Source organism: Zingiber officinale, chromosome 3B (genome assembly GCF_018446385.1).
Source record: "Zingiber officinale cultivar Zhangliang chromosome 3B, Zo_v1.1, whole genome shotgun sequence".
NCBI classification, from domain to species: Eukaryota; Viridiplantae; Streptophyta; class Magnoliopsida; order Zingiberales; family Zingiberaceae; genus Zingiber; species Zingiber officinale.
In genome coordinates, this window is record NC_055991.1 from 17,361,878 (window position 1) to 17,384,379 (window position 22,502).

Consider the following 22,502-nt stretch of genomic DNA (forward strand, 5'->3'; position numbering starts at 1 on the left):
CCTGAATGAAACCGAAAAGGTTGCTGCAGCCTAGCCGGCCCAACCTTTCGCCTACTAAGTCCAAATGTTTGCGGGGAGTGGTTGCCATCACCATGATCAACAAGAGGAAATCAAATGATATTTATGCAATCTAGTGAGCTCACATGTTTTGTTCGACGTCTGTATGTCAACTACTAACCTATATATCCCCATCAGGTACAGTCCAATCATTGAACTCACTCCCTTGAAAAAGCTGATGCCCAATTCAGCCTGCCAGATCGTCCACTGTTTCTCTCCATCAATCATTGTTCAAGACGCATACTTAGAAACTCTCCCATTAATTAATGCATGCCTGTGAGTTTGCGCCCATGTGTCATCAGATTGTTCAAGATAACCCCAAATTAAAACACATGCAGGGAAGTCTGAGCGAATCAGCAGAAGCTGCATAATAGAGATGCCTACTGATCATTTTATGCTTCACATGGAAAAAGAGGGTTGGGAACTGAGTATTGACGTATCCGGCCAGGTGAGGTGGACTCACCGAAAGCCTACAGGCGTACGTAGCATCATTTGCTTATTAATTAAATTGAGGCAGGTGGGTAGCATGATTGTTGACACATCGCAACAACAGTAGGAAGAGATCGTGAGGACAGGCTTTGTACACGCATATAAATATATATATATATATCCTTGAAAGTTCATAGATTCCACTGCATATAATATAGCATACTGTGGATTAGTCCCCATCAGGCAGAGCATGCATGAAGAAATAGCTAAATCCACATGAGCAAATAGTTCCTCTGCACTTTTAGGCTTTAATTTGAAGCGTATGTATAAGGAAGGGTTTAGTGCACATCCTTTTCTAGCTATGAATTAAGATGAACTCGTAAATTCATAAGACATTAATGTATTTGATGCATGCTGTGATTTCGCACAAATAAACTCAACCAGCTGGTAGCTAGCGCTGCTGGTTATAGATTCCAGCCGGCCATGAGCGTTTTTCAGGAGTACATGCATGTGGGGAAGACAGACAGTTTAATTCAGTGGTAATTTTTCACACAAATAATTACATTTTTGGATCTGAACGGAGAGGATCATATCAATCTGTCATATTATTGAGGGAAGCAGCTTGAATACTCTATTGCAAAGTTGGCAGGAGTTATCAAACGGGAGCAACCCACTTGTATTATAATTGCATGCAGTTTCCCACAGGATGGCTAGCTATGATGAGGCCACAAATTAGGCCACTTCTATATATCACCACCTGATCATTCCTCATCAGACTTCATTAAACTATATTAAGCTTAGAAACTGTCGACTCTCACTCCCACTTAAGTTTTATTTATTAAAAAAGAAAAGGAAAAGGTAAAGGTTAAAAAAAAAAAAAGACTATAATATAGCTGACATGTTCAGATGTATGAACTTAGCCGCCTCAATTTTATAACTAATGGATGTCTCTTCATCACATTGCCATTTTAATCAATGTATACAAACTTTAGCTTCACGGGCTGGCTATAAATGCATAGTAATAGTTTGTACAAACTTGTCAACTCTCATTCACCAACTCTCCGCAGTACTCCCTTCTCTTAGCTTCTCTCTCCCGCAACAATGGCACAGCATCATCGCCTTCAAGCGTGGGATTGGGAGTCGCCTATGAGTTTTCAGTATCAGTATCAGTATCAGCACCTCTACCAAGGTGAGCAGGGAGAAGCCTGCAAAGAGCTCATGTTCGAAAAACCTTTAACTCCCAGCGACGTAGGCAAGCTCAACCGGTTGGTGATTCCGAAGCAGCACGCGGAGAGGTACTTCCCCCTGGACGGCGTCTCTGGCGAGAAAGGCCTCTTGCTTAGCTTGGAAGACGACTCGGGCAAGATATGGCAGTTTCGGTATTCTTACTGGACCAGTAGCCAGAGCTACGTGCTCACCAAGGGATGGAGCCGCTTCGTTAAGGAAAAACGGTTGGACGCCGGCGATGTCGTTCTCTTCGAGCGTCGACGGGTTGACGGCGATCGGCTCTACATCGGTTGCAGGCATCGGGGGGATCCGGCAGCGACAAACACTGCTGCAGGGCCGTGGAACACACCTTACTATGCGTCGAGTGTCTCAGTGCAACATCAGTACTCCTCTCTTCATGCAGGTTCCGACACCCCGATCTTAATTTTGAATTGGAAATCCATTTTATTTTTTGTTTAAAATTATATATGACAAGAAAAGGGATTGCCTTTGCAGAGGAGCAAAGGGATGAAACAGGGGTGCACAAGAGTGAGACAGTGGCACCGTCTAACTCAAAGAGGTTGAGACTGTTTGGTGTAAATTTAGATTACTGGCCGGAGCCAGAGCCGGAGCCTGTGCAGGCCTCCACCTCATGGTTAATCTAGCTAGCACCAGATCTCAGAAATTGGTTAGTCATGATTTTAATTATCAGTTGTTCAAGCTAAGGCAAGTTACTAGTTCTAACCAAAGGTTTCTGTCTGCATTATTTGCACAGCAACAGGAGCTGCTAGGGAAAGCAGTTGAGGTGGAGTGGTAGAGATGGGGAGAGGGAGGACATCCGAGGCCATGCTCACGAATCCCACTGAACCGATCTCATAGCAAAAAGGAGAGGGGAGAAGATATCCCTGGTTTTACAGGCAATCTCTGCTTCCATTTCTTTTAAGTTTTTCCCTGTAAACAGCTCTCTCTGTAAAGGGCTGTGTCAGATCTGATGTACGGGGTCTTGATGTACGGGGTCTTTGGTGAAGTTTCAGAAAACATCAGATTGAAAAGGCGCAGAATGATACTTCAACTTGTAGCACTGACTCACACTCTTGTTAAATTTGTGTGTGTGTGTGTTTTTAATTTCCCATTTTTCAGGAAAAATCTACAGAATCTGATGGGGTTCTCGATCTCTTTTGCCTCTCGCTCATAGTTTACCATTTTTTATGCCTACATACTTGAGACGTCCCGTGAAGAGCGTGATATATTCTGAAATCTCCACCAAAAATAATGACAATAATATTAAACAAACAAACCAAGAGAGGTTGCCTAGAGTCGTGGGGAAATAAAGGTGCATTCATCCGGAGCTTCTTACCTTATGTGTGCCAAAAACAGATAAGACATCTCCGTGTTTTGCCTCCTTTCTACTATATAGTATAGTATTACAAATTCAAAGTACTTAGGCACATACTTTTGCTAAATGCAACCCCCTCCCCCTACAGTAGTGTATTATTGTAAGCTCAAAGTGCTTGATATGTACTTTTCCTAAATGGTCTCCTCACACATTGCTAGTGTGGAATGCACATGTGACTTGTTAATAAACTAATTAATTTTCTAATGTTGGATGATGGAGTGAAGGAAGGCTTCCTATATGCACTTAATCAAGTATGTCATGTACAGTGCTTTAACAAAGTGTCACATTTCATCTCATGTGAGTGTACTCCATCGTGCATCCACATATTATGGTGTGGGTTGTTAGAGTTCTCATTTGGCTTTGAACATGAACTGGACCTTTATATACTTCACAAGTAAGTTTACTATTTAGAAAGCATATGTTGCTTCCACTGAGTTAATCTTTTTCAGGGTATTAGTTGTGACTTGTGAGAAATCTAAATTTAAATGTCTTAATTTTCTAGACTAAAATGTCTTCTTGCTTCTCATGTTTTAAAAATTGTCATAGCTCTCTTTATAGAGACATGTTAAGTAAGAAGAAATTCACAAGGTTAGACAGACATGGTAGATTCCCAGCAACTTAAAGCTACCTTGTCTCCTACTTTAGCTAATCCTCCTTTAATTTAGATAAATTGTAATCCAGGCCTGTCACTGGTGCATATATAAGAATGCTTCGTTGATGTGACAACCTTGATCAGGAATTGTATAATCAACAACCTGTAAAGTCCCCAACAGAAAAGCTTATAGTAAAACCAAAGCAAACATGATAACCTAAATTAAACCTTAGAGTCTCCATCAAGTTGATTCCTTCAGCCTCTCATGCGTTCGATTAGACAGACTTGCATGGTCCTAATCTTCTCCTTTTTCGTGTTTATTTAATATTACTCGGTGGAAACCATCAACTCTGTAAATTTTAAAGACCAGAGATGTCGGAAGAAACCACGACACAGAATTTGCATCACCAAAGATTCATTTGACTGAGGCTTTATAGTGATATATACTTGATGCAGCCATATCCACTGAAGGATGATCTTGTCTGCCTCAAACAAAAGAGCCATGTGAAGGGCAGTTTCTTCCTCCTATCATTGCAAAGCAGTGCCAGAACACCTGAGCTCATGGCACATATTGATCGAGCCACGACTTGCGATTCCACCACTTGATTCCCGAAAACCTCCACTTGTTTTCGAACTGAGGGATAAGACAGTAGTTAGAGTTACTGATACGAGCTGTGCTTTTAAAGATGAACAATATTAATCTGAGAACTGAAAACAGATTGGACTAAAATCTGAACCAGTTTAATGCATAACCACAACTCACAAAGAGAAACAATAAAGGCAATGAGATTGTTGCTGTGGAATTGCAAGATGGTCAAATTGCATCCTCATTTTAAGTTGTGGTACAGGAATTTGTCTCTCATTTTCAGTCACAACTTGGATTGCCTACACAAAGATTAGATTTTCAACCTTCTTGTTTGCAACATGGCAGGTTTCTCACATTGGATCAGCAATCCTAGCTAGTAAGGATGCCTTCACATGAGAAAATAACTATTATACTCTTTAGCATTGGGGATCAAACAGCTCCTGGGTCGGATGGGTATGATTTTAAGTTTTACAAGCAGACATGGGATGTAGTAAAATCTGATTTTATGGCTACAATCAAGGAATTTTTCACATATGGAACCACACACTAATAATGGAGGTATCTATGAATATTTCAAAGGGGCCAGGACGGATCTAAGAATTAAAGTTGGGGAGACTTGAACTTAATGTAATAAAATATGTCTTATTTGGCGAATACTCTTATCAATAAAATTTTTAGAATCATTTTTTTAAACCAACAATTCTAACTTTCAAAGTTTGTACCCAATTACTCCAACATATCTAGTTTATAAGGCTCCATTTTTAGATATGAATATCTTATCTCATCTCATACATTAACTTGATATTCACATATCTATTTTTATCCGAATCTCGTTCAATAAATAGAGGATGATTGATGGTTGTCGCTAGGAGAGGAATTTTGAAATCGAAGGAATTAGGCACTCAAAATTGAAAAGCTTTCACTAGATTGATGTTGCATTTAGAGACGGTAGGAATTGAAGTGTTTTAACCAGTTTGACAATATCTCTTTTTAAATAAAGAGGATATTAGTGTCTTTTCTTTAAACAAGTAATAGTCAATCAATTTATAAGGATGAAAGGAAAAGAGAGTGGAAGTCTTACCATTTTTTTTACCGTCTTGGCTAGCTCTGACGATAAAAAAAGGCAAAACAAAAATTGCTCTTTTTGGAGAGGAAGAACAACTAGAGTTGTTGTTGGTTGGCTGGAAAACAACAAAAGGGAAAAAAAAAAAAAAAAAAAAAAAGAAGGTTTGTTACTCTTAAGAAGAGGAAGAAGAAAAGAAAGATGCTATTGGAGAATGTGAAAAGAAAAACAACTAAGTTATGGTTGGAAAGAAAAAAATAGGGAGAAGGAAGGAGGAGGAGAAGAAGTCGACACATGAAGGCTTACACATGAGGTGGTGGGAGTGAAGCTGCATACGCAGAAGAAGAGAATAAAAAAAAAAGAGGAGAGAATATGTTTTTTTAAAATTTCTTAATTCGTTTTAAATCAATTGAACTGATTTAACCCAATTAAACTTGGTTCGACCATAACTTGATCAAATCAAGTCCAAATTAGCCTTGGTTTGGACCAACATACTCCTTATCTCTACTCCTACTTGATTGATTTTGTTCGACCCCAATCCGATTTTAATTCAATACCTCCATTTCATCTCCGATTCACTTATTCATTTTATTAAAAAATTCAATACTTATCAAAACTTATATAGATAATAAATAAAATGATTGGACTATAGCCCAGGATACTACATGCAGCTATCTCTAGCCAGAGTGTTACGGCAAGAAGAAGATCCATTCTCAACTTACATATTTGAGATATGTATTGAGGTGCTAGGCAAGAAGTTGTGCCAACGCATATCTATGGTCGATTTTAATCCTCATCCCAAATGTGAATATTTGAGAATCATCCACTTGGCTTATGCTGATGATTTACTATTATTCACTAGAGGGGGCACAGTCTCACTACTTTGGTCACTTGTATGCAAGAGTTTGGTAAGATGACAGCTTAATTAGGTAAACCATCTGAAATCTAACATCTATATGACAACAGTTGATGAGCAAACAAAGAGGGACCTCTTAGCCATCATAGGTTTCTAGGAGGACGCTATGCTATTTAGATATTGAGGCATTCCATTGACATCAGCAAAACTCAAGATGGCTAATTATTCACCTCTACTTGATTCTTTGGTCAAAAGAATCAATTCATGTCCAAAACACACTATCTTACGTAGGGAACGCTCAATTTATTGCCTCAGTTCTTCAAGGAAGTTGAATGCTTTTGGATGTCCATCCTACCAACTTCCATATGACATTATTGATTGCATCTACAACATTTCCAAAGCATTTATATGGACATCTAAGCACCCATTGATATTATGGGTTGAGATGTGTAAACCTAAGGATAAGGGAGGAATGTGATTTCGAGATATACGAGCTTGGAACCTAGTCCTGCTAGCCAAGGTACTCTGGAGAATATAGGATAAACAGGACACCCTTTGAATTAAATGGACACACCCCACATATCTAACAAAAAACAACCTCTAGGCTTGGCATGCAAAGCATATGACTGTTCATTGATCAAGAAGCTACTACAAATCATGGACATTATCTTAGAGGCATCTAGCACATCAAAAATGGATTCACAGTGGCTAACTGACTGGTTTATGCATGGAGGAGGTAGGGTGGCTAGAGCATATGACTTCTTCAGGAGGACAAGTGCAAAGAAGTCATGGGTGAGCATTGTATGAAAAGGTTACCTACAACCTAGTCGTGCTTTCATTGTCTGGATGTTGGCACACAAGAGGCTCCATGCCAAGGACAAAATCAACTATCTTGAGGATAGGATGCACACCTTTTGTGCCTTGGAGATGGAGACTTAGGGACATCTATTTTTTTTATGTGCCCGTATTGTTGAGCCATGGAGAAGGATCAGAGTGTGGCTTCACATGCCCAAAGAGATGTCAACCTATAGAAGGATGCTCAGGGGTCTTCAAGCAACACTGAGATGCCTGTATAACACAACTTCACATGCATTACAAATGCTCTTAACCACAGCATGTGATGCACATTGTCATTGTCTTATGACGTTCAACAGCTTGTAGTTGTGACAAATTTTTGGTATCAGAGCGGGTACGATGCCTGTTTTGTTTTGTGTTCTATTTTTGGGTTAATCTGATATCAATTTTTGGTATCAGAGCAGGTTTACGATACTTGCTATGTGTTCTGGATTTTTGAGATTTATCTGATACCAATTTTTGGTATTAGAGCAAGTTTACGATGCCTGTTTTTCGTGTTTTGAGATTTCGTGTTTCAATTTTCTTGATGTGACTTCCGGGCTTTGGGACCAGGTAGCAGCAGGACATCTCCAGGTTATAGGAGGTATGTTTGTATATTGTTATCGTACATTTCTGTTAGTACATGCATTGTTGTTCTGATAGTGATGACATGTGTTAGCACTCTCTTGTTAGTGCCTGCCTATTTGTTTGTAGCATGCATTGCATGTGTTGGGTCAATCACTGATCACGGTTGACCTACTGGAGATCAAGGATTTACAGTCTCAGGGGATTTCCTCATATCATACTACTAGTAGTTTTAGTGTCTGTTACTACTAGTTGGTTGAGAGTCAGAGTCACATACCAGTCTCTATTATTATTAGCTGGATAATGGATGATATTTGTATACATATGTTGACTCAGTTTGTATTACTCCGGTTGGTTAGATCAGTTTAGGATTGGGTTACCTGTTTGACTTGTGCAGTGGGGTTTGACTTATCTTAGTTGGTTTCGTGATCTTATTAGTTCGGTCGGTAGAGGATCGATTTTACCTTAGTTGCTTTTGACGAGGATTGATTTACCCTTATTAGATCAGTTAGTTGATGACCGATTTATTTAGCAGTTCGATCATTAGGGTATCGTCATACTCTATTTTTAGAGATTCTGATCTTTGGGGTTACTTGTGCTTGGTTAGATATTTTGGGCGATACATTTGAGTGCATGACTTGTACCATCATGGAAAAGACTGAATTAGCCATACATCATTGTCGGCTTAGTCAGTCTATAGAGGATTAATGTATCATATTCTATTGGGGATTTTGACTATGGATTGTCTGTACCTGATTGGATGACTTAGAAGATACATGTGGATAGGATACCGCACGGTGTGGAAAATTGTAAAGCGACATGCTTAACACTTATGAGATACAGCCGTTATTAGGGTGTATAACTTGGAGAGTGCTTTTGGATATATGATTTGTACTGACTTGAGTGAGTTGAAGTTAGCTACTTAACCTTTACTTGACCCGGTACCACGTAAAGAAAGAAGCAGAGAATGATTTTTGGAGATCAGGTCGTCATTTAGTGATTTGTTGAGGTGTTTGGAGATAGAGTAGTTCTCTACCTCTTTCGGTAACATGATGGTTTTTAAGGTGATGACTACTAGACTCGCCTATCGTTGCTCTACGGGAGACCCTGACTCATAGACCTACCAGATGTAGTTAGATATTCTTGATGTATCTAGTGTTTCTCTATCATTGTTTAGAAGACTATCTGGTATGATTGATTGATGTTGAGGATGATTCGGGATTGATGGATATTGTGAGATCATGTGTAGTGATATGTTGTCTTTTGATGATATATTGGTGGATATTTTGGCTTGACGATTTATTATTTGGCGTTTGATGTTGATAGTGATATGGGAAGTAGCATGTCTGTGATATTTATGGATTTGGTGATTTTTAGTTAGTGATTAGATTACAGACTTGTTGTTGGAGATCTTATAGTTGAGTGAGCCTGACGTGCGTACATTATGAGTCCTTGGTGTTATCATTTAGGCATACCATGCCCTAGATGTTTTTAAGGACTTGATGTATTTGGTATTTCTAGGGTATTTGGATCAGTTTTCATTGTCTTCATTGATGATGTTGCGATCTATTTTTGATCCGAGGTGGATCACGTACACTATTTTCGCATAGTTCTAGAGATGTTTCGACAGGAACATCTATATGCGAAGTTCAGTAGTGTGTATTTTGATTGTCTTCTACGAGATTTCTGGGACACGTTTTTAGTAGAGGGATATTAGTGGATCCACAAGAGTTAGAGGTAATAACCAGTTGGGAGTAGTCGTAGTCTTTACAGGAGACTCGTAGCTTCCTTGGTCAGCATTATGTCGTTGACTGGACTGTCTAGGAAGGGAATAGAACTTTGCTGGACGGATACTTACGAGATCAGTTTTGGGAGTTGGATGAAAAGTTATTAATTGCACCGTCTTAGTTATGTTTTCTAGTGTAGACGGATTTGTACTCTACACAGATGTATCATACCCGAGGTTTGGTGCAGTTTCAATGTAGCATGGGCGGAGCAGTCTCATGCCAGTATACCGAATTAGCGTGGGATGGGAATGAGATCCTTTGATTTCCATCGGAGATTATGTGTGTTTCCGAGTCACTTCTTATCCTAGAGGAGTTACTACAGGAAACACATTGATATGGATTTGTGATACATTCGGTTGACACCTGATGTATAGAGACTTGGAGCGTTCATATTGGTGGAACAACATGAAGAAAGACATCGTAGATGTTATAACTTGATGTCTAGTATGTTAGCCAATGGAGGCTGAACATTGGAGATCAGTAGGATTGGTTTAGTAGACTCGTATATTGGAGTGGAGTGGGGAGCATGTTATGATGGACTTTATGGTGGGATTACCCAGGACACGGAGAGGATATGATACTTTGGTTAATCATTGTTGGGTGACGATTTTGCTCCCTAACTATGGATGTGTAAGACGGATTCTTTTAGATTGAGTAGCAGGATTATATTCTAAAGAGATTACCAGACCTCATGGTATATCTCTGAGTGCTATATTGGATGGAGATCAGTGATTCACATCATGGTTTTGTCTGTGGATACAACAGACTTTGGATTAGGAGCTTCGCTTTAATATAGATTTTTACCTCAGACTGATGGATAGTTTGAGCATCCTATACAGATGTTGGAGGATCTGATGATAATGGATTTTGGATTGCAGAGGTAGTTGATTTATCCACAGTTGGTCAGGTAACAGTGTGGGAGTAACAAAAGTAGAGTGAGCTTATAACCCACAGATACATCCTTTAGGGTTGGAGATAAGTTTATGATACTTGGATGGAGTGGTATAGAAGTATGTTGTTTAGTTGTTACCCTTGGATGAGGATTCCTAAGTTGACCAATAAATTTGGGGACCAAATTTTTATTAGTGGGGGAGAATGTAAGATACCGTAAAATTAAATAATGAATATTATTGGACGAAAAATCTTATTGGATTTTTTAGAAATTTTTAAAAAATTTTCGGGAATTAAACGGAGTCCGTATGACCTGTTTTGAGGGGATGGATTCAGGGTACAGTAAAAACCTATTTAGAATACCCTTAAGAGGGAGTTGATTTATTTTTGTCACGCCCCAGAGGAGTCCCTGTCCGAAGAAATTTCGGCAGCATCTCCCCTGTACGGCGGACAATCTGAAACTTTTACATAACTCATATACCTCAGCCACAGGCGGCTGGAATAATAACAACAAAATAAAACATCACCACGCAGTTATATATAATCAAACAAAGTAGTAATACTCTGACTCAAAAACCACCCTACTCAACTACACTCGTAAAGCCCAAATCCGATTAACTCACCTCTTCTGCCGTCCAGGCAGTCATGTAGTAAAAAAAACACATCGAATAAAAATCCATCATCATCACAAAAATCCATACAACAACCAAGTATCCAAACAAACCAAGTCCACACATAATCAATAAATGCAAAACAAAACTAAACGATATATAAACCATCGAGGTCTGCAGAGATCTAGCACTACGTGCTGTGGGGACTAGCGACTGGAACTCCCTCCTGACAACATCAACCTGAAAATAACGACAATGGAGGCGGGGTGAGTCCAACACTCAGCAGGTACAATTGATATGCAAAGTAAAGAAATAACACCTAGCACTAATCATGCGTACAGTCTCCTGATGAATAAAGATAAATACCAAACTGAAGTAAGCAGGAGAGAAACTGTACTAACCAGGACCCGGTAAAAGGACAAACAGTCCGAAAGGTATAGAAGACCTGTATGCATGTCAATCAAGGTATCCAAGCAATGTGCAGCATATAAGTGCAACAAACACAAACACAAACAATAAATGCATCATGCATATGATGCCAATGTCATGGTCACTCCTGACGCCAGTCAGCCGACTCACAACAACAGTGGGACCGAGTGGGTAGGGCTGTGACAACCGTGCACTCTGCAACACTACTCCTGATGAGTGATCGAGTGGACGGGATGCTGTCGGAGTACATACGTACTCCTACCCCAAATCATAAATGGGAGAGCGCAATGCTCTCATCTCCCGGTACACTATGACGGAGAGGAATCTCTAACGTGCTACACGCTGCGCCACACTACCCACGAGCGGATCACCGGAAGAGTCAAACTGACGTGCTACCACGCTGTGTCCCGCTACCCATGAGCGTCACAACGGAGCACCGAACAGTGATGAAACTGGCAAAGTGCTCGACAATAAAGGAGCAATCAATCACTCAGCATGCAATCATGCGAATGGTGCATGTCACTAAACATGGTAATATACTAAACAAATCTCTGGACATATCATAATGTGCACCAAAGCGAATGAATCATATCAAGGTATCTGATCCTATAAGGTATCAAACCTAGGTCCTGACATGGTAAAATATGGTTATATCACTACCCATGAGCATGTGGAATCAGGTACATATCCATACAAGATGTAAACAAACAATCAATCAACAGGTAGCATGTATTGGGCAGTGATTAACCGAAACAAGTAAGAAACACAATTAATGCATCTTGTTAATTTAATTACTAAGCATATCAAAGACAATAAGTCAAAAGTACCCGCCTCCAATAGGAAATGTCAAATCTGATCCGAACACGACGTCGAGCTACTCGTCTCGCGTCAAGGTCCTATGATACCAACAGAGATATATTTTATTTAGCTAAAATTCCAATGAATTGCTAAATAAAATTCCCAACACAACTTAGGACAAAACCCTAAGTCATAATCATTAACCTACCTAATTAAACACATATAATTTAGTTACTCAACCTGTATCAAATAACTAAATCAAACTCTTAATTCAATTAGGAAAACCCTAATTATCGATTAACCTTAATTAATCATAAATTAACTTGTCCACATCAAAACCTAAATCCATAAACATTAAACAAGAACCTTACATTTCACTGCTCTCTAGGTTCTGTCTGTATCGCCAACACCTGCAAATATTCCAGCCAACATAAGGATTCTAGTGAAGTTAAAATGATCACACAAGAGATCGAATCCACACTTACCCCTAAGTGTCTACTGACGACTCTCAACAACCCAATTTTCGGCAGCCAAAACCAATAAACAGCAACACTCAGCTAATGCTCACGGCAACCGGTGCTAGGGCTGAGGCTTAGTCGACAAGGGCAGAAATCACTAAGCAGTGGCGTCGGCACTGAGCAGAGGTGCGGCGGGTCGTGAGCACAGGGAGAAGAGAAAGTCGGGTGTCGGCCTGACCTAGAGCGGAGGAACTCGCGGCGGTGCAGGCTGTGGCTAGGGCACGAACATCAGAAGGGAACTCGGACTGCCGGCGGTGGAAGGAATTCGGCTAGGGCAAAGTGGCGGCGGCTGTGGCCCAAATCTAGGGCACGAAGCGAGTCGCCGGCACTAGGAACTCCATGGCAAAGGCTAGAGCTCCGGGTGGTCGACGGTGGCGCCGACACTGGGGCACAGACGCGCTTGCGGTGGATCGGCAGTGGCGTCGGTGTGCTCGGCTAGGGCACCAAGGTGTGAGGTAGTGCTCCGTGTGAGGAAGAACTAACTCGGCCGACGGCAGCGTCGGGTAGAGAAGAAGATGATCGGGGTGGCTCGGTGCGTCGCCGGCGGCTAAGTCACAGGGAAAAGAGGTCGGCGTCGGCAGAGGAGAAGAAGAGAAAAGGGGAAACCGACACAGTCGGCGGTTAGGGCTCGGAGGAGAAGAGAAGGCGCATGGGGGGGTCTCGGCGAGGATGAGTGCATCGGCGAGAATAAGAGGAAATAAAGGAAAAGAGAAAAACAAAAAAATAATAAAAAGGAATTTAATAAATAAACAATTCCTCACTTAAATGGGTAGCCTAAACAGGCTTTTCCGGGCCCCGTTTTTATCCCCGTCAACTCGTCCGTACGAGCTCCGAAAAATTCCCGAAAAATGTCCAAAAATTCCGGAAAAATTCCCTTATTAATATTCGCCTATTTCCGGTATTTTACATTCTCCCCCACTAATAAAAATTTGGTCCCCAAATTTCATTATCTACCATCAGCAAGTACTAACAACAGATATAGCGTATAAATGCTGAACGGTAAATAAATCACATACCTCAAGTGAAAAGATGGGGATATCGAGCTCGGATAGTATCCTCGAGCTCCCAAGTAGCCTCCTCGTCCGAGTGATGCTGTCATCCGACTTTAACCAGCCGGATAGTCTTGTTCCGCAACTAACGCTCTTTTCGGTCCAAAATCTGTACCGAAACCTCCTCATAAGTGACGTCAGGCTGAACAGGAACTGATATATCTGCCAGCACATGCGTCGGGTCGAGCACGTATCTCCTCAGCATCGATACGTGGAATACACCGTGAACGCCTGACAGGGACGGTGGTAGTGCCAGTCTGTAAGCTACCGCTCCGATCCTCTCCAAGATCTGGAAAGAGCCAATGTATCACGGAGCTAGCTCACCTCTGAGGTCAAATCTCTCCACCCCTTTCTTGGGTGAAACTCGCAGAAATACATGGTCGCAAACGGAGAACTCTAAGAGTCTAAGTCTCCGATCAGCATAACTCTTCTGGCAGTCCTGTGCCTCTGACATCCTCCGTCTGATAGTACAGAACAACTCTACCTCATGCTGAGCTCTATGAGGTCCCAACAACTGGGTCTCCCCAACCTCACCCAGAGGGTGGGTATCCGACAAGACCTACCATACAACGCTTCAAACGGTGCCATCTGGATAGCCGAATGAAAGCTGTTGTTGTAAGCAAATTCTACTAACGGCAGATGGTCCTCCCAACTGCCTCCGAAATCCATAACACATGATCTCAGCAGGTCCTCTAACGTCTGAATGGTCCGCTCTGACTGTCCATCTGTCTGCGGATGGAAAGTTATACTGAAACAGAGCTGCGTGCCCAAGGCCTGCTGCAGACTCTGCCAGAAACGAGACGTGAACCGTGGATCTCTATCCGAGATGATACTCAACGGAACACCATGTAGTCTGATAATCTCCCGACAATACAGATCTGCCAATCGATCCAGGGGATCAATCCTCCGGATCGCTAAGAAGTACGCGGATTTGGTTAATCGATCAACGATTACCCAAATCGCGTCATGGTCTCGTCATGTCCTCGGCAAACCTACCACAAAGTCCATAGTAATGTGTTCTCATTTCCACTCAGGATTAGGAATCTGCTGAAGTAAGCCGGCAGGTCTCTGGTGCTCGGCCTTCATTTGCTGACAGACAAGACATCTAGCTATAAAATCCACGATGTCTTCTTTCATGTCGTCCTTCATGTCGTTCCACCAATAGAAACATCTCAAATTTTGGTACATACGATTACCGCCTGGGTGGACAGCAAATCATGAGCGATGAGCCTCCGGAAGTAACTCCTATAAGACCGGATGAGACTGAAGCACGCAAAATCTGCCTCGGAAGTGTAACACTCTCCTCGTCTCGTGTGAACTCGGTCTGCTGCCCGGAAGCTATCTGGCTGTAAATAAATTACAAATACTGATCAGCAGCCTAGGGCTATCGTATCCTCGTCCTGATCAACGACTGAGCAACCATGGTAACCAGAGTATCCTGCTCTGTCTGTCCTTACCCCTCAAGGCCCAAATCGGAGAAACCTTAAATCAAGTCTGTGACCACAACTCGGTGGTAAGCTAAAGTCCCTCCGGACTTCCTGCTAAGCGCATCGGCAACCACATTAGCTCTCCCCCGGGTGATAGCTAATGGTACAATCATAATCCTTCAGGAACTCCATCCATCTTCTCCGTCGGAGATTAAGTTCCTTCCAAGTAAACAGATATTTGAGACTCTTATGGTCAGTGAGAATCTCAAATATAACGCCATATAAATAATATCGCCAAATCTTCATGGCAAAAATAATGACGACTTGCCCAGATCATGTACAGGGCAGTTCTTCTCCTGCTCTTTCAACCGACGAGAAGCATAGGAGACTACTCTATCGTGCTGCATCAGAACAGCGCTCAAACCCTGAATAGATGCGTCGGTGTAGAGGACATATCCGTCCTCTCCAGAAGGTAAAAATTTAAAATCGAAGCCAACACTAGTCTCCGCTTCAGCTCCTAGAAGCTGGTCTTGTCATCCTCAGTCCAAGTGAACTTCACGCCTTTCCTGGTCAGGCGTGTAAGTAACATAGCAATCCGTGAGAAACCCTCAACGTATCTCAGGAATATCGAGCCAAACAGAGAAAGTTGCGAGCCTCTTCTATAGACTCCGTCTACTCCCAACGGTAACAACCTCAATCTCCTGTGGAACCACGGTATACTCCTACTGATGCCGGTGTGTCTCAAACATCTCACAGAAGACAACCAAAATACGCACTACTGATCTTCACAACTAGACGTTTCCATCGAAGCATCTCTAGAACTATACAAAGATGAAGTGAGTAACTCACCGTGGATCCGAAATAGATCACAACACCGTCAACAAAAATAATGGAAACCGATCCAAACATCCTGGAAATACCAAAATCACCAAGTCTCTAAAAACCTCTAAGGCACTGTAAGCCTATATGGCAAAACTCAAGACACAAAATGTCCGTATAACAGACATTCCTATCCATAAGATCTCCGATAATAAATCGAAATATCTTATCATCAACAACATAAATCACCAAAGAATAAATCCTTCAGTGTGAGAGCAACGCTCCATCACAGGAAACACCACATATGTGGGAGCAACGCTCTACCACAAGAAATCCTCAATATGTGGGAGCAACACTCCACCACAAATAATCTGAAACATGTATCTGCAATAAATATATGAGCAATGCTCCGCTACCAGTAATCCGTAATATGTGGGAGCAACGCTTCACCACAAAATAATACATAAGTACCCCAAGGCACCTAACTATCCAGCTAGAGATTGTACAATATCTCTCTACCACAAATCACTGTGGTTAGCCTAGGCTATAACTACCTAGTAACTAATCAAATCCATCATCAACTCTATCAGCATCCTAGTGGGTCATCCACTGATAGGAAAATTAGTTGATGAGTTAATCCAACAAATGACTTAATGCAGTCACTCCACATTCTGCATTCAGCATAAGTAGAATCATCATGCTGCTACCAATATATATCTGGCACACGTGCTCACACAACATATGTATGATCGACATAATCCTCCAATTAGTACACACCAAACATACTCACAACATAGGCATAAATCATCGTGATATCTCCAACAATGCATACCGAACCCGTGTGCAAAATCAACATAGGTAAAATCAACAATACACCTCAAACAACACTCACATGACATATCTTCACCTATGCCAAGAGTATAACCAATAAATACTTCCAATAAAGCATATTAAACCCAGGTGCACTCACAAATCAAACATAATCAAAAAGTTACCTCAGATACCACACCAAACACATATGTACAAATGTGTACAACCCAAAAGAAAAAGTCAATATTTAAGAACATCAAGACACTCTCATTTTCATCCTCAAAAATATCAGCCCACATAATATCAGATGAATCAGTCTCTACTCCCCATGAGGGTAAGTTAGCATTCAAAACATCAAATCATTATTTATCCACGAAGTCCAATATCAGAGGAAGCAATTATCCATTCTATCATCCTTTTAACTAACCACAACTAACCAGATTATTAAAATCTCATAGGCACACTCAACCATAAACTCTCTAGCACCCAATTTATAATCTGATCACCAACCATAATCATCAAACCTGTGAATATTATAAATGACACTCACTATGTCACCATCAATGACAACCCAAATATAAATCATCAAAATAGTTATCCACTAATAGATCATCAAAACAAATATCTAATAATGGATCATCAAACAACCACATAACATTTACTCTCATAAATCATTAGAAATCAACACATCACAATATCTGATCTTCCAATATTCCTCAACCTCAAATAATTCTCAACAATGATCAAACATGATAACTCCCCAAATGGCCAATTTCATCGTATCGGATACCCTAATATCCAAAAGATATGAGTATAAAAACTCTACTGGCTAAGTCAACAAAAATATGTAGGTATCATCCATTAGCCAGCTAACAATAGCAGAGGCTGGTATGTGCCTCCATCTCCTACTAGTAGTAACAGAAGTTAAAACTACTGATGGTATGATATGAAAAAAATCACCAAAGACTATAATCCTTGATCTCTATTAAGATCAATCATGCTCAATGGCTAACCCATCACAGGTAATATGTGCTACAACAACCAAACAGGTACTACATAATGAATGTTAATACCTATCATAAACTATAGAATTAAACATCATACCTATATGTCGTCTGGAGATGTTCCATCGCTATCCAATCCCCAACTTCTGACCTCAAAATTCCGAACAAGAATATCGTCGGAAATCCAAATAAATCCGAAACGGAAATCCGAAACATAACCATATCGAAAATCCGATAATGCCCAGTTTGACTCGCAAACCTGGCTAACCCAAATATCCAGAATACCAACAACAGGTATCCGATAAATCTCCAGAACACCAAAAGCAGGTATCATAACCCGCTCTGATACCAAATAAATTGGTATCAGATAAATCCCGAAAATCCAAAATACGAAACAAAAGATCGTAAAACCTTGCTCTGATACCACTAAATTGTCATGCCCCAGAGGATTCCCTGTCCGAAGAAATTTCGGCAGCATCTCCCCTGTACGGCGGACAATCTGAAACTTCTACATAACTCATATACCTCAGCCACAGGCGGCTGGAATAATAACAACAAAATAAAACATCACCACGCAGTTATATATAATCAAACAAAGTAGTAATACTTTGACTCAAAAACCACCCTACTCAACTACACTCGTAAAGCCCAAATCCGATTAACTCACCTCTTCTGCCGTCCAGGCAGGCACGTAGTAAAAAAAACACATCGAATAAAAATCCATCATCATCACAAAAATCCATACAACAACCAAGTATCCAAACAAACCAAGTCCACACATAATCAATAAATGCAAAACAAAACTAAACGATATATAAACCATCGAGGTCTGCAGAGATCTAGCACTACGTGCTGTGGGGACTAGCGACTGGAACTCCCTCCTGACAACATCAACCTGAAAATAACGACAATGGAGGCGGGGTGAGTCCAACACTCAGCAGGTACAATTGATATGCAAAGTAAAGAAATAACACCTAGCACTAATCATGCGTACAGTCTCCTGATGAATAAAGATAAATACCAAACTGAAGTAAGCAGGAGAGAAACTGTACTAACTAGGACCCGGTAAAAGGACAAACAGTCTGAAAGGTATAGAAGACCTGTATGCATGTCAATCAAGGTATCCAAGCAATGTGCAGCATATAAGTGCAACAAACACAAACACAAACAATAAATGCATCATGCATATGATGCCAATGTCATGGTCACCCCTGACGCCAGTCAGCCGACTCACAACAACAGTGGGACCGAGTGGGTAGGGCTGTGACAACCGTGCACTCTGCAACACTACTCCTGATGAGTGATCGAGTGGACGGGATGCTGTCGGAGTACATACGTACTCCTACCCCAAATCATAAATGGGGGAGCGCAATGCTCTCATCTCCCGGTACACTATGACGGAGAGGAATCTCTAACGTGCTACACGCTGCGTCACACTACCCATGAGCGGATCAACGGAGCACCGGAAGAGTCAAACTGACGTGCCACCACGCTGTGTCCCGCTACCCATGAGCGTCACAACGGAGCACCGAACAGTGATGAAACTGGCAAAGTGCTCGACAATAAAGGAGCAATCATCACTCAGCATGCAATCATGCGAATGGTGCATGTCACTAAACATGGTAATATACTAAACAAATCTCTGGACATATCATAATGTGCACCAAAGCGAATGAATCATATCAAGGTATCTGATCCTATAAGGTATCAAACCTAGGTCCTGACATGGTAAAATATGGTTATATCACTACCCATGAGCATGTGGAATCAGGTACATATCCATACAAGATGTAAACAAACAATCAATCAACAGGTAGCATGTATTGGGCAGTGATTAACCGAAACAAGTAAGAAACACAATTAATGCATTTTGTTAATTTAATTACTAAGCATATCAAAGACAATAAGTCAAAAGTACCCGCCTCCAATAGGAAATGTCAAATCTGATCCGAACACGACGTCGAGCTACTCGTCTCGCGTCAAGGTCCTGTGATACCAACAGAGATATATTTTATTTAGCTAAAATTCCAATGAATTGCTAAATAAAATTCCCAACACAACTTAGGACAAAACCCTAAGTCATAATCATTAACCTACCTAATTAAACACATATAATTTAGTTACTCAACATGTATCAAATAACTAAATCAAACTCTTAATTCAATTAGGAAAACCCTAATTATCAATTAACCTTAATTAATCATAAATTAACTTGTCCACATCAAAACCTAAATCCATAAACATTAAACAAGAACCTTACATTTCACTGCTCTCTAGGTTCTGTCTGTATCGCCAACACCTGCAAATATTCCAGCCAACATAAGGATTCTAGTGAAGTTAAAATGATCACACAAGAGATCGAATCCACACTTACCCCTAAGTGTCTACTGACGACTCTCAACAACCCAATTTTCGGCAGCCAAAACCAATAAACAGCAACACTCAGCTAATGCTCACGGCAACCGGTGCTAGGGCTGAGGCTTAGTCGACAAGGGCATAAATCACTAAGCAGTGGCGTCGGCACTGAGCAGAGGTGCGGCGGGTCGTGAGCACAGGGAGAAGAGAAAGTCGGGTGTCGGCCTGACCTAGAGCGGAGGAACTCGCGGCGGTGCAGGCTGTGGCTAGGGCACGAACATCAGAAGGGAACTCGGACTGCCGGCGGTGGAAGGAATTCGGCTAGGGCAAAGTGGCGGCGGTTGTGGCCCAAATCTAGGGCACGAAGCGAGTCGCCGGCACTAGGAACTCCACGGCAAAGGCTAGAGCTCTGGGTGGTCGACGGTGGCGCCGACACTGGGGCACAGACGCGCTTGCGGTGGATCGGCAGTGGCGTCGGTGTGCTCGGCTAGGGCACCAAGGTGTGAGGCAGTGCTCCGTGTGAGGAAGAACTAACTCGGCCGACGGCAGCGTCGGGTAGAGAAGAAGATGATCGGGGTGGCTCGGTGCGTCGCCGGCGGCTAAGTCACAGGGAAAAGAGGTCGGCGTCGGCAGAGGAGAAGAAGAGAAAAGGGGAAAACGACACAGCCGGCGGTTAGGGCTCGGAGGAGAAGAGAAGGCGCATGGGGGGGTCTCGGCGAGGATGAGTGCATCGGCGAGAATAAGAGGAAATAAAGGAAAAGAGAAAAACAAAAAAAATAACAAAAAGGAATTTAATAAATAAACAATTCCTCACTTAAATGGGTAGCCTAAACAGGCTTTTCCGGACCCCGTTTTTATCCCCGTCAACTCGTCCGTACGAGCTCCGAAAAATTCCCGAAAAATGTCCAAAAATTCCGAAAAAATTCCCTTATTAATATTCGCCTATTTCCGGTATTTTACAATTTCATTTAATCTAAATTGACCTAGGTTTAATTTCCAAACCATTTCCCTTTTTGCCGATTTCTTCCGCGCGAGCTCTCTTCGTCCCGAGCCTCACCAGCGACCGATGATCTCCCTCTTCCCCTCCCGGCGTCGCCGGTGCGAGCAACCACCAAACCTTTGAGGGGGAAGCAACTGGCTAATCTTTCTTCCTCTCTCATTTCCCCCTCTTCTGCTTCCTCTCACGTGCACGGACGACCCGATGCCGACGGCTTCCCTGACGATCTCGTCCTCGCCGCGTCACTGGAGGAACGCCGCCGGATCTTGAAGATAATGAGGTTGTTTAGATCATATCTGGTGGAGCGCTTGTCTCCTCTACTGATCCTTGCGCGTGGTCGACAGCGATCGGAGGGATCCGATCTAGGGCACAACAAGATTGGGATCACAACGCCCCCTAGCCGATTGACCACCTTAATCCTCCTCCTGGATCCAATCACTGGTGTATGCTCTGTATCTCCCCACCAGATGGATCGAATCGGGTGATCAACCTTGGTAAACTTCATCCGGATTCATATGGATTCAAGGTCCTGCCTTAATTGTTTCCAATTTTTGTTCTTCTTTCTATTCTGGAATAGAGGAAGCATTGGATCAGTATGTGGTGGGCCTTCCCTGTTGCCGGCCATTGCCAATTCCACTTCTTAAAGCTGTGCAGGCCTCGGGTGAGGAGGTGAGGGTTCTAGTGAGGTGAGTAAGGTCCGATTTATTAGGGTTTTCAGCATATACATTGTTGTACAATTGTGTTGTGGATTGATTCTTGGAAGAATTGGTGTTGGGTGTTCTTTTGTAGCTTTCCGACGGTGAAATGTTGGGTGGTGAGCTACTGTATTGCTGCCAAACCTCAAGGTAGGTGATTTCTAGTGAGGTATTTCTGCTATTCTCATTAGTAGGTGATAGATTAGGTGTGTTAATGGGTTGTAGGGTTTGTTATTTTTACTTAGATTTATTAGTGGTGAGTAGATATATCGATTTAACCCATATTGATATTAGATTAGGAATTTTTGGATTGGAAGAGTTATGGGTGAATAAAGATTTGTATCATATTATATTGGAGACTTTGTGATCTATGGTTGTTTGGATTGAAGTGAAGGATTGTGGATTTAGTTAAACCTAATTGGATTAAGGGGTTAGGTTAATTATTTTGATTAGGGTTTCCCTAATTAGATTGGGGAGTTTATTTAGCTATTTGCTACCTATGTAATTAGCTAAATATATTACGTGATCGCAGGACCTTGTTTCGAGGCGAGCGTCTCGACGTGGGATTGGTTTATCTGACACGATCGATAGATAAAGACAGGTATTTCTTCCTTGGCCTCTTTATAGTTTCTTTTAAACTTAGTGCATGGTTATTATTGGATGAATTAGACTGCTTTATCTTATATCATGATCGATTGCTGTTTTTCT

The 22,502-nt window shown here is 41.7% G+C and overlaps 1 protein-coding gene across 1 annotated transcript; it reads left to right on the plus strand.

Moving 5' to 3' along the window:
- The first annotated feature begins 1,497 nt into the window (after window positions 1–1,497).
- On the plus strand, window positions 1,498–2,559 carry LOC121968103 (B3 domain-containing protein Os11g0156000-like). Its single transcript, XM_042518607.1, has 3 exons — window positions 1,498–2,116; window positions 2,209–2,380; window positions 2,468–2,559. The coding sequence occupies exons 1-2, from the start codon at window positions 1,588–1,590 to the stop codon at window positions 2,355–2,357; spliced, it is 678 nt and encodes a 225-aa protein (XP_042374541.1). The 5' UTR covers window positions 1,498–1,587; the 3' UTR covers window positions 2,358–2,380; window positions 2,468–2,559.
- The last annotated feature ends 19,943 nt before the right edge of the window (window positions 2,560–22,502 follow it).

Coding starts and splice junctions, on each gene's coding strand:
- LOC121968103 (XM_042518607.1), top strand. CDS start 1,588: ATGGCACAGCATCATCGCCTTCAAGCGTGGGATTGGGAGTCGCCTATG. Junction 2,117..2,208: donor GTACTCCTCTCTTCATGCAG/GTTCCGACACCC, acceptor TTGCCTTTGCAG/AGGAGCAAAGGGATGAAACA.